The 10,606-nt window shown below is 54.6% G+C and overlaps 1 protein-coding gene across 1 annotated transcript; it reads right to left on the bottom strand.

Annotated features, from left to right (window-relative positions):
* Positions 1 to 700: 700 nt before the first annotated feature.
* Positions 701 to 9,352, bottom strand: CIMIP2C (ciliary microtubule inner protein 2C). Its single transcript, XM_071807291.1, has 6 exons — positions 9,250 to 9,352; positions 7,378 to 7,483; positions 6,992 to 7,037; positions 5,630 to 5,821; positions 4,020 to 4,132; positions 701 to 845 (listed from the first exon to the last, which is right to left on the bottom strand). Exons 1-6 carry the CDS (start codon positions 9,350 to 9,352, stop codon positions 701 to 703), a joined length of 705 nt encoding a protein of 234 aa, XP_071663392.1.
* Between the last annotated feature and the right edge of the window lie 1,254 nt (positions 9,353 to 10,606).

Raw genomic sequence — 10,606 nt, 5'->3', positions numbered from 1 at the left:
ACTAAGTAATCCCTCATGTCCTGAATCTAAGTCATTTATAAAGACATTGAATAGTGCCGGCCCTAATATGATCCCTGTGGAACCCGCTAGTGACTACGCCTGCCATGACCCCATTTACTAGAACCCTTTAAGCCAGGCCCATCAGCCCGTTGCTCATTGTGTGTTTACCCAGCTGTGTGCTGGATGCCTTGTCCAGGAGGAGACTGCCAGACACAGAATTGTTTGAGGTCACTGATGGCTACGCTGAAGTCCCCATGCTCTTCCCCACCATTGCAACGCTTCAGCAGCTGTCCCGGCCCAGGCGAGAGGGTCCTGGGTGACCCCCCAGCACCGTGAGCAGAGCCTGGAGCGGGGCAGAGCCGCCTTCCCACCTGAGCGGAGGCAGCAGCCCGTGCGGGCAGGGACAGAGTGGGGACATTTCACCTGCCAGACGGTCACACCATCAAGCCAGCTGATTCCCCGCCTGTCCTCAATGTCTCTTCAGCTCGTGGCTCATCCCCAATGACAGGAGGAGCTGTGGGGTGCGTAGCTGCACCCTCTCCTATAAAAACAGGGACATGGCATCCCTGACACACGTGGGCAGGTCCCTGTCGCACACAGAGCCCCAGACAGCAAGCAGCTCCGTCTCCTTTATTTTCCCATTGCTCCTCCTACAGCTGGAAATGCAGGTTTCCACCGAGGGCAGGGTGGGTGCCATGGCTTAGGCTCGGCACGCAAAATAGACGTCTCGGTTCTGCCTCTCCTTGGAGGGGACCCTCTTCCCTGAAGGGAAGGTCTGGCAGGTCCGTACGTCCAACGATGACAATCGCAGCAAATGCCAGTGGGTCTTGGCGCTGAGTGGTGGGCTGGGGAGCAGAAGAGCGTGAAGAGTGGTTAGAGAGGTGCAGGCAGCAGGAACGGAGGTGCAGGCAGGGGTTACCGGGGTGCAGGCAGGGCTTCCAGAAATGCAGACAGGGGTTACAGGAGTGCAGGCAGGGGTTCCAGGGGTGCAGGCAGGGATTATAGAGGTGCAGGCAGCAGATACAGAGGTGCAGGCAGGGGTTACAGAGGTGCCGGCAGGGGTTCCAGGGGTGAAGACAGGGGTTACCAGGGTGCAGGTAGGGGATACAGAGGTACAGGCAGGAGTTCCAGGGGTGCAGGCAGGGGCTACAGGGGTGCAGGCAGGGGTTACAGAGGTGCAGGCAGGGCTCAGCCACTGAGCTAAATCAGGGGACCTGCAGCAGAATTCAGATATGAGCCCCTTTCTGAAGTTGATAAGAAAGATGGAGACAGACTTTTGAGCAGGGTCTGTTGTGACAGGACAAGGGCTGATCATTTTAAACTGAAGCAGGCAGATTCAGGCTGGACATGATGCAGAAATTGTTTGTGCTGAGGGTGGTGAGAGCCTGGCCCAGGTTGGGCAGAGAGGTGGTGGATGAACCATCCCTGGAGACATCCCAGGCCAGGCTGGATGGGGCTCTGAGCAACCTGAGCTGCTGAAGATGTCCCTGCTCATGGCAGGGGGGGCACTGGGGGAGATTTAATGGTCCCTTCAACCCAAACCATCCTGTGATTCTGTGATTTGATGTGCAAGGAGAGGTAGAGAGCTGTGTCATTCATGCTCAAGAGGAAAAGGCAAAGGGGAATCTTCTCATTGCCTGCAGCTCCCTAAGGGGAGGTAGCAGAGAAGAGAGGATCGAGAGGATGTAGAGATGTGAGAAGCTGGAGGATGCACCTTGAATTCTGAGGTGCCTGGTGACAGGAGCAGCTATGGGCACAGGTTAGAACATCGGCAGATCCCGCCAGATATACGGAAAATAAATTACGGTATTTTATCTGAAGCCCTATGAGGATCACCGGAGGTTGGTTGGTTCGTTTTGTCCTGGATTTTACACCCTGTGGAGCCTCGGCCATTTCACACTAGAGGGCACCCACGTATTTCTGCTGGCGTCGGCTCCGGCTGCTCCCCCGGCAGCTCAGCCCCCGGACTGGGCTGGCGGGGCTGTGGCTGCATTCTCAGCCCATTTCACACCCAGTGCCATCGTCCTCATCATTTGTCGGGCATTGGAACAGGCTGCCCAGGGCAGTGCTGGAGTCACCATCCCTGGAGGGCTGGACAGACGGACAGGAGGTTCTCAGGACATGGGGCAGGGACAGGGGTGGCGAACAGTTGGACTCAATGATCTTGAGGGGCTTTTCCAACCAAAATGATTCTGTGATCCCAGGTCAGTGTCATGCTCAGAGCTCAAGGCAAGAGGGAATTGCTACTCTATGTCTCCACTGAGTTTTACTTTCATTTCATTCTTGCTAAAAAATTATTTATCACTATCTTCCCATCCCCAATATACCCGTGGTGGTTTCAGTGCTGGAGAGAAATATCCGGCCACTTAATCCACGTTTCAGCAGGGCTGTGTCTCCTTCTGCCCACCTTTGTGCCCCAGAGATGCTGCTGAGCTCCAACCTCTGCAGCATCTGCCCTGACGTTCCCAGGAGGTTTTGGGGTTACTCAGCCCACGTGCACATTGGGTGATGCTGGGGGAGCTTAAAGGGATCCTTTCAACATCACTTCATCCTCCGCAGCCCAGGCTGCGTGCACAGGGCTCTGTGCCGTTTAAGTGGACACATTCCCTTTGCCACGGGCAGATCAGTAGCAAAGACCGGAGGAGGAGAAGCAAAGAGCGATGGTTCCTATCTACCACGGCCACAGCACTGCTCTGTCCTGGTTTGCAGCTCCGCTCACGAGCTGCAGGGCTGGGGGTGCAACAGAAGGGTTTCATTTTGGGCGATAACCGATGTTCTGGTGAGATATCTGTGAGGATGAGCTGTCCTGGCACTGGTGGCTTAGGGAGGACATCTCTGAGGTCCCAGCGACCCCGATGCAGGCGTTAGGATGGAAGCCGGGAAGCTCTGCCACTGAGTGTGCTGAGCACAGCCCGGGGTAGAGCAAACGAAACCCACACGTGAGATGCACGAGCGGCTGGTAGATGGCTCCAGAAGTACCCAGGAGCGTCACTCTCTGATGTCTGTTTTCCATAAGTGGCCATTTGAACAATAACAAAAGGGCACATTTTTCCTTTTGGTTTTGATGCCCTCCTGCCCTCTCCAAACCTCACATTTTGCAGGTACTGGGTCAGCAGAAGACTGGACCCACTGGCTCAGAGGAGAGGAGCCCCAGCACTGCCCATGCCCAGCCTGGCTGTGCGGAGGCAGGAGGCAGCCGTGGGATGGAATTGGTGGTTCCCCCATCAATCCATGGCCATGGTGACTTGAAGACCTCGTCTATCTGAGATGGTTTGGGTGGCCGGTGGGCACCCTGGGGTGGCAGCTGGACCTTTGGCCATCTCACATGTCTGGTTGCTAAAGTCAAGCCTTTTCAGCAGTCCCTTTGGTATAATATGCCCATTGCAGCCCTCAGCTCTCCTTGGCCACACCGACGGTGGGAAAGGTCCCAGGGAGCAGCAGAGCCTGCGGGGTGTCCCACAGGTACAAAGAGAGGAGAAGGTGGGACATGGAGCCCATGGGATGCTGCTCCAGTTTTTGTGAGGGCTTTGAAATATAGAAACATCCAGGATTTCAAACATGCAGCCAGGAGGATACTTGCTTTAAAAACCAACCAACCAACCAACCAACCAACCAACCAACCAACCAACCAACCAACCAACCAACCAACCAACCAACCAACCAGCCAACCAGCCAACCAGCCAACCAGCCAACCAATCAGCCAAGCAAGCAAGCAAGCAAGCAAGCAAGCAAGAAAGTAACCAACCAACCAACCAACCAACCAACCAACCAACCAACCAACCAACCAACCCAGGGATTTCAAAATTAGGAAAAAGCCTCAAATCCTGGCACATTGCCCACCTATTTCTTCACTTTCAGGTTAATCTGGTTTCTTCTGCTCTCATTTTTCTGAGAACAGAAGGTTTGGGTGAAGAAGAGAAGGAGGATCAGGTGCAACGCTGGCTCTCCCCCAGACCTCTCTGGTTTCATGCCACCCTGGGCACTGGGTGCCACCATGTGCTGGGGACATCGATACTCACAGGTCTAGCGGATGAGGGCATCTCTCCTTTTCCTTCTGGGGCAGCACAAAGTAGGGAACAGGGTACAGAGTCCCACTCTTGTCCCGGTAAAACTCACGGTGCTGCTGGGCCAGCTGCAGATAAAGACAAACGTCCAGATGCACACACCTGAACACGCAAATTCCCAGGAACATATATGTGCACACACAGGCATATGCACACATATGTGCATACACATATGCACAGGTGTATGTGTGCACACACACATAACAGAATGAGGAATCACAGAATAGTTTGGGTGGGAAGGGACTGTTAAATCTCACTCAGTGCCACCCCTGCCATGAGCAGGGACATCTGCACCAGCTCAGGTTGCTCAGAGCCCCGTCCAGCCTGGCCTGGGATGTCTCCAGGGATAGTTCAGCCACCACCTCTCTGGCCAACCTGGGCCAGGCTCTCAGCACCCGCAGCGCAAACAATTTCTTCCTCGTGTCTGGTCCCTCAGCTCCAGAAGGACAGGGAACTGCTGCAGAGAGTCCAGCGCAGCCACCAAGATGCTGAAGGGAGTGGAGCATCTCCCGTGTGAGGAAAGGCTGAGGGAGCTGGGGCTCTGGAGCTGGAGAAGAGGAGACTGAGGGGGGACTCATTCCTGGGGATCAATATGGAAAGGGGCAGTGTCAGGAGGATGGAGCCAGGCTCTTCTGGGTGACAACCAGTGACAGGACAAGGGGCAATGGGTGCAAACTGGAACACAGGAGGTTCCACTGAAAGAGGAGAAGCAACTTGTTGGGAGTGAGGGTGTCAGAGCCTGGCCCAGGCTGCCCAGGGAGGTTGTGGAGTCTCCTTCTCTGCAGACATTCAAACCCGCCTGGACACCTTCCTGTGGAACCTCAGCTGGGTGTTCCTGCTCCAGTGGGGGGATTGCACTGGATGAGCTTTCCAGGTCCCTTCTAACCCCTGACACTCCGGGATTCTGTGATCCTGAATCTCCCCTTGTTTAGTTTAAAACCATCACCCCTTGTCCTTATCTCAGGTGTTGATGCATGCAAGTCTTTGCCTGCTGCTCCACAGACAGTTTCTACGCCACTCAAGCCCCCCACCTTGTGCTCAGCCCCCCCCAAGCATCAGCCCTGGTTGCCCACATTCATTAAACATGCACAGTGCATCCCCCTGCTCATGCATGAGTGACACCTGGAATTAACCCCTCCCTGAGGCTCGTTTCAGTTTTGTGAGCACCCCAACACTCCAGCTGCCTGGAATCACATTTGGCTGCTGAGGTGACATCTCTGCTGCTGCCTGTGCAGGGATTTTGCACAGTGGGACTCACCACGTTTAAATTTGATCTGGGTAACAATTTCTTCCCCAAAGGGCTGTGGGGCATTGGAACAGGCTGCCCAGGGCAGTGCTGGAGTCACCATCCCTGAAGGGCTGGACAGACGGACATGAGGTTCTCAGGACATGGGCAGGGACAGGGCTGGGCTATGGTTGACTCGGTGATCTTGAGGCTTTTCCAGCCAAAACGATTCTCTCGTTCTGTGCAGACAGCAGAGGAGGGCTCGTCTGTCCCCAGCCCCCGTAGCCAGCAGGAGCCTGTGGCCACCCTGGTTCCCCTCCAGGGTCCCCCGTGTCCTCACCCCGTAGAACCTGCCCAGCTCCTGGGATCGGCCGCCGTCCAGGTTGAAGCGGGTGTGCTGCGGGATGCAGGGACACAGGTCCTGGCTCTCTTGCCGTGTTCTCATGGTGTGGGGGCTCAGAGGGTATCTCATGGTGCCGTTCTCACGGGGGTTCTGAAAGAAAATGCTGGTTTGGGGCTGTGCCTTCAGTACCTGCACGGGAAATGTGGTCAGTAAGGGCCATGCTGGGGCTTTCTGTGAAGAGGGAGCTCTTTTCTCCTTTCTGGCTCTGCAAATTGCCTGTGAGAGCCAGCACACACCCCTCTGGGTTTAAATAACCACAGTTTGGGAAAAACCCTCACATTCAATGCACAGAATTGCACCTGAGGATAAATCGTTGCTCACGGGATCCTGGTGCTGGAGGGAACGGTGGCTTCATGCCATTCATGACTCAGGGCATGTTCAGTTTTCATTTCCTCCTCTAAGCACCCTTCCTCGCATTTTAGGGGGGCCCCAGCTGCCGGCAGAGCAGGGTTCACCCTGCGCCCGGCTGTGCTGAGATTGGCCATGCACCCCGTGAATGGGAAAGGGAAGCAGCTGGTCCCTCTCCTGGCAGAAAACCAGCAGGAAAAAGGGAGAAGTGGGCCCCCTCCATTGCAAGCACCCAGGAAGCTCAGCGTGCACTTTGGGCGGCTGTTCGCTGGTGGCCTGTGGGGTTTCCAGCTGAGGACGTGATACCAAACTCAACTCATTCCTACCAGGCAGAGGGCTCAGGGGTTGCATGAGAGATCAGAGAATCATGGAATCACAGGATGGTTTGGGTTGAAGGGTCCTCCAAAGCTCCTCCAGTTCCGCCTGCCATGAGCAGGGACATCTTCAGCAGCTCAGGTTGCTCAGAGCCCCGTCCAGCCTGGCCTGGGATGCCTCCAGGGATGGTTCATCCACCACCTCTCTGGCCAACCTGGGCCAGGCTCTCACCACCCTCAGCACAAACAATTTCTTCCTCTGTCCTTCCAAATCACGGTGACATGGCACCCGCTGGCCCCAAAGCAGGGGGGGCTGCACAGACTCGTTCCCAACACTTCATCTGCTCCACGAAGACATTATTTGGGAGTTCTTTTATCTCTGTGCACTCTCAGGGCTGAAAATCCAGTTATTACTGATAATGACTGGTAAAATACCAAACTGCCTTCACTCCTTCAGCCACCCCGGTGAGCTTGTTCGACTCCCTGCGTGTTCCCAGACCATGGAAATACCTAAGTGTTCTCCCTCCAGCTGCTCGCAATGGCTGTGAGCAATCGACTTTTCTGCAAAGCCTCATCTGCCAAGATGCCGACACACAGGAGCTGATGGAAACAGCTTCTTTTCGCCAAGCAAGCTTACCCAAGGCATATTGGGGTTAATTTTGCTGCAGTCTGAGATGCTCTGTCTGTAACCCAAACCCAGCGTTTCAGCCGGTGCGGGAGAGCTCGGCTCTGGGCACAGGGCTGTGTTATTCTGCAAAAGCCAGGAGAAGGAAAGGAACATCTGAAGGAAAAAGACAGAAATCTATTCCTTTCCTCTTGCTGCCAGGGCAGAGAAAACAGAGATGCCAAAGAAAGGGGATAACTAAAGGCAAAAATCAATGGCAAACTACTTAGCACATCCCCTGCTCAATGAGCCCCTGGGGTTTGCTGAGTCCTGTGCCCTGTGTCCCCTCCCCAGGGATGCTGCAGCCGTTGAGTTCTGAGTCCGTGTGGGTGAAACTCTGTCCCGCTGTCCGTCCCCACCGGACTGGGCTTGGTGGCCCCAGCAGCTCCTTGTGCTGAGCCGGGTCCTGCTGGGGGGACAGCACTAAAACCCACAGGACCCGGATATGAGCACGAGTCCGTTTGTCTGCCAAACAGCAAAATCCCCGTTAGCATTCTGGGACAAACACAGAACAAACCTCTCCCAACAAACAGCAAAGCAGCTTTCCCAGGAAAGTCCAACGTATGTCTGCCTGACCCCGTGCAGTTCCCACAGCACGGTTTGAATGGGGAATGATGATTTGCACACTACAAAATTTGCATTTGAACAAGATTGGGTCCCAGGGTTCTGTTCATTTAAGGACAGATGATTTTGCACGAGAGAAGGTTATTAATCCGAACCTACCTGTTAAATGGATTCTGTTTTTTGTGGCCACTGGTGCAATAAGGACACCAGGCCAGATCCAGCACCAACAGGTTGCAGGCCGCTTCCCCACATCCCAGTTTAAATACTGGGAACACCCTTGTTCAGCAACGCATGGGATGAGGGAGCCATACTGGCCCATTCCCTCCTCTCACTTTTGGTCCAACCACCAAACAATGAGCATTGCTCTTGTCTGAGCCTCCAGAGACACAAAGCAGATGATGGTGACATCACCCTGCAACACCTTCACCCTTACTGCTACCAGTGGGCCACCAAATCCAAAGCAAAGCAGTAAATCAAGATATTTTATAAGTATCCCATTGCTTCCCGCCCTCCACTATACTGGGAATAGCCACGTGAACAGGAACAGGGGCCAAAAATGCAGGATCTAAGTGTGCAAGCACCCATGGAGCCAGGCAGGCCCCAGAGCCCAGCACCCATGCACTGAGTCCTGTAGCTCGGGGTGTTTTTCTCTGCAGCGTGGCTGCAATTTGCCGTTTGCCAGAGCAGCTGAAGAGCAGGAAAGGTGAGAGATTTGGTAGCAAACCCACTTTGGGGTTAAAGTGGGGAGATGCCAACCAGGAGGGGGCTGTCAGCAAGGGGCTGGAAAGGATGCTCTCAAAAGACCAGATGAAAAATTGTGTATATATATAATACTATCTATCTCCTACAAATACAGCTCTGCCTGCAAGGGAGAAATGGACTCCAGCAGCTTGGGGAGCAGCAGCGAGAGGGATGGATGTCAGACACACACGTAACCCCCCCAGCAAGGAGCCCCTGGGTGCGGGTGCACCCCTGGGTGCAGGGGACACGCAGCCTTGTCACCCGGGCTGGCTTTGCACCCAGGGAAAGCTGCAGGGACGGGCACTGCCCAGCCAGGGCAAGGGATGCCCAGGGCAAGGGCATCCCCAGCGCTTTGGCTTCAGCACAAAACCTTTGCTTACACGAAAAGAAGGAGACGTGAAAGAAAACGAGAGAAAGGGGAGAAAAATCTGTGATGCTGGAAGGGGCTGGGGAAGGTGCCTCGAGTGAGAGGGCAGAGCAAGGATGAGCTGAACTTGGGTGACACTCACTTGGCAAGAGCAGTGGGGACATTGAGTGTGCAGAGCTGGTTCCTACAGCCCCGTTCAACCAGAGAGAGGAGGGGTGCATGGGTTTTGGGGTGGGTGCAGGACCCATGAAAGAAGCAGGGTTTTTGGGGTGGGGTGAAGGATCCATGAAGGGCGCAGGGTTTTTGGGGTGAGTGCAGGAACCATGAAGGGCGCAGGGGTTTTGGGGTGGGTGCAGAACCCATGAAGGGCGCAAGATTTTTGGGGTGGGTGCAGGACCCATGAAGGGTGCAGGATTTTTGGGGTGGGTGCAGGACCCATGAAGGGTGCAGAGTTTTTGTGGTGGGCGCAGAATTCATGAAGGGTGCAAGGTGTTTGAGGTGCAGGGTGTTTGAGGTGCAGGGTGTTTGGGGTGCGGGTCTGGCCCTGCTCAGCCCTTACCCTCTCCCAGCTGTGTCCAGGCTCTGGATGGTCCCTGTGCTGCAGCCGCCCCCGGTCCTGGCCCCTTTGCTTCTGCCTGGCCCAGCTGGGTCACAAACACCATCACCCGGCAACAGGGGAGCCTGGAACCCCCACTGCCCCCTCCTGGAACCCCGAGATCCCCGGCAGCCCCCAGTACCCACTCTTGAACATCCCCTGCACCCCCCAGAAAAACTCCACCCCCCCTGCCCTCCCCACTCCTGCTGTAGGGGATCCAGAAATATCCCAAAGGTTGCATTTTTTAGGCTTTTTGCTTCTCTTTCCCCATGTCCCCGTGTAAGCGGAATAGTGGGCTGTGCTCCTGCCCCGGGGGGCAAGCGGAACCTGCTCTGGAAACGCTTTGGGAAGGGTCAGTTGCCTATAAAGAACTAATGTAAAAGGAAACAAAAGCACGCAGAGATCTGCGTGTTCAATTTAAATAACCCTTGTAAAATAATCCTTGTGAGGAGCACAGGGAGCTGTGGGAATTGAAGGGGCTGCTTTTTCTGTTTGCATCTAAGCTCTGAGATATTGCAAATAGAATTAAAAAAAAAAAAGGAATAAAAGAAAAAGGAAAGAAAATGGAAATCCAGGGGGTTTCATATCAGAATGTAAAACTATAATAAAAGAAGAATAAAATAATACAATACGGATTGTGGGAACAGACCATTAAACCTCCCCCAGTCCCCCCTGCCACAAGCAGGGACATCTTCACCAGCTCAGGTTGCTCAGAGCCCCGTCCAGCCTGGCCTGGGATGTCTCCAGGGGTGGTTCAGCCACCACCTCTCTGCCCAACCTGGGCCAGGCTCTCACCACCCTCAGCACAAACAATTCCATTATATCCATCCTGAATCTCCCTCCTTTAGTTTAAAACCATCACCCCTTGTCCTGTCACAACTGGCCCTGCTCAAAAGTCTGTCCCCATCTTTCTTATTGACCCCTTTTGAGTCCGGAAAGGCCACAATAAGATGTCCCCAGTGCCTGGCTCCTGGCCATGAGACCTGGCTGGCTCAGCAATGGCTTTGTCACAGCGGTCACAGAGGCTGAAACTCTGCAGACATTTAAGTGGAGCTGGATTTTGTGAGAGACATTGTACCAAGGTGCTTGGAGCTACTGTCTCAGACCTACTGAGGGTCTGGGTTCCCCAGCATCTTCTATGTCTGCCTGGAAATGATGCTTTTGGGTGGGCTTAGTGCAAGTGTCTCCTTTGCAGATCTGAGGATCATATCAAGGTCTGGGACTCTCCGTGCACAGACCAGCTCAGCCAAGCTAGGAAACCCCAGGCAGAAGTTTCATCTTCTTTGGAAATCAGTGAGGGTCTTGTAATCCCTCCAGGGGA

Source organism: Patagioenas fasciata, chromosome 3, assembly GCF_037038585.1.
Source record: "Patagioenas fasciata isolate bPatFas1 chromosome 3, bPatFas1.hap1, whole genome shotgun sequence".
Lineage (NCBI taxonomy): Eukaryota > Metazoa > Chordata > Aves > Columbiformes > Columbidae > Patagioenas > Patagioenas fasciata.
Note: the sequence above shows the minus strand (reverse complement) of the source record. Positions and strands in the feature narration are given on the sequence as shown.

What these genes read in the sequence shown, in the direction of transcription:
- CIMIP2C (XM_071807291.1), bottom strand. Translation starts at nt 9,352, where the DNA reads ATGGTGTTTGTGACCCAGCTGGGCCAGGCAGAAGCAAAGGGGCCAGGA. An exon ending in CTGGACACAGCTGGGAGAGG is followed by an intron (nt 7,484 to 9,249) that starts GTAAGGGCTGAG and finishes GCTGTTTGGCAG; the next exon opens with ACAAACGGACTCGTGCTCAT. An exon ending in TTAACCCCAATATGCCTTGG is followed by an intron (nt 5,822 to 6,991) that starts GTAAGCTTGCTT and finishes TTTCCCGTGCAG; the next exon opens with GTACTGAAGGCACAGCCCCA.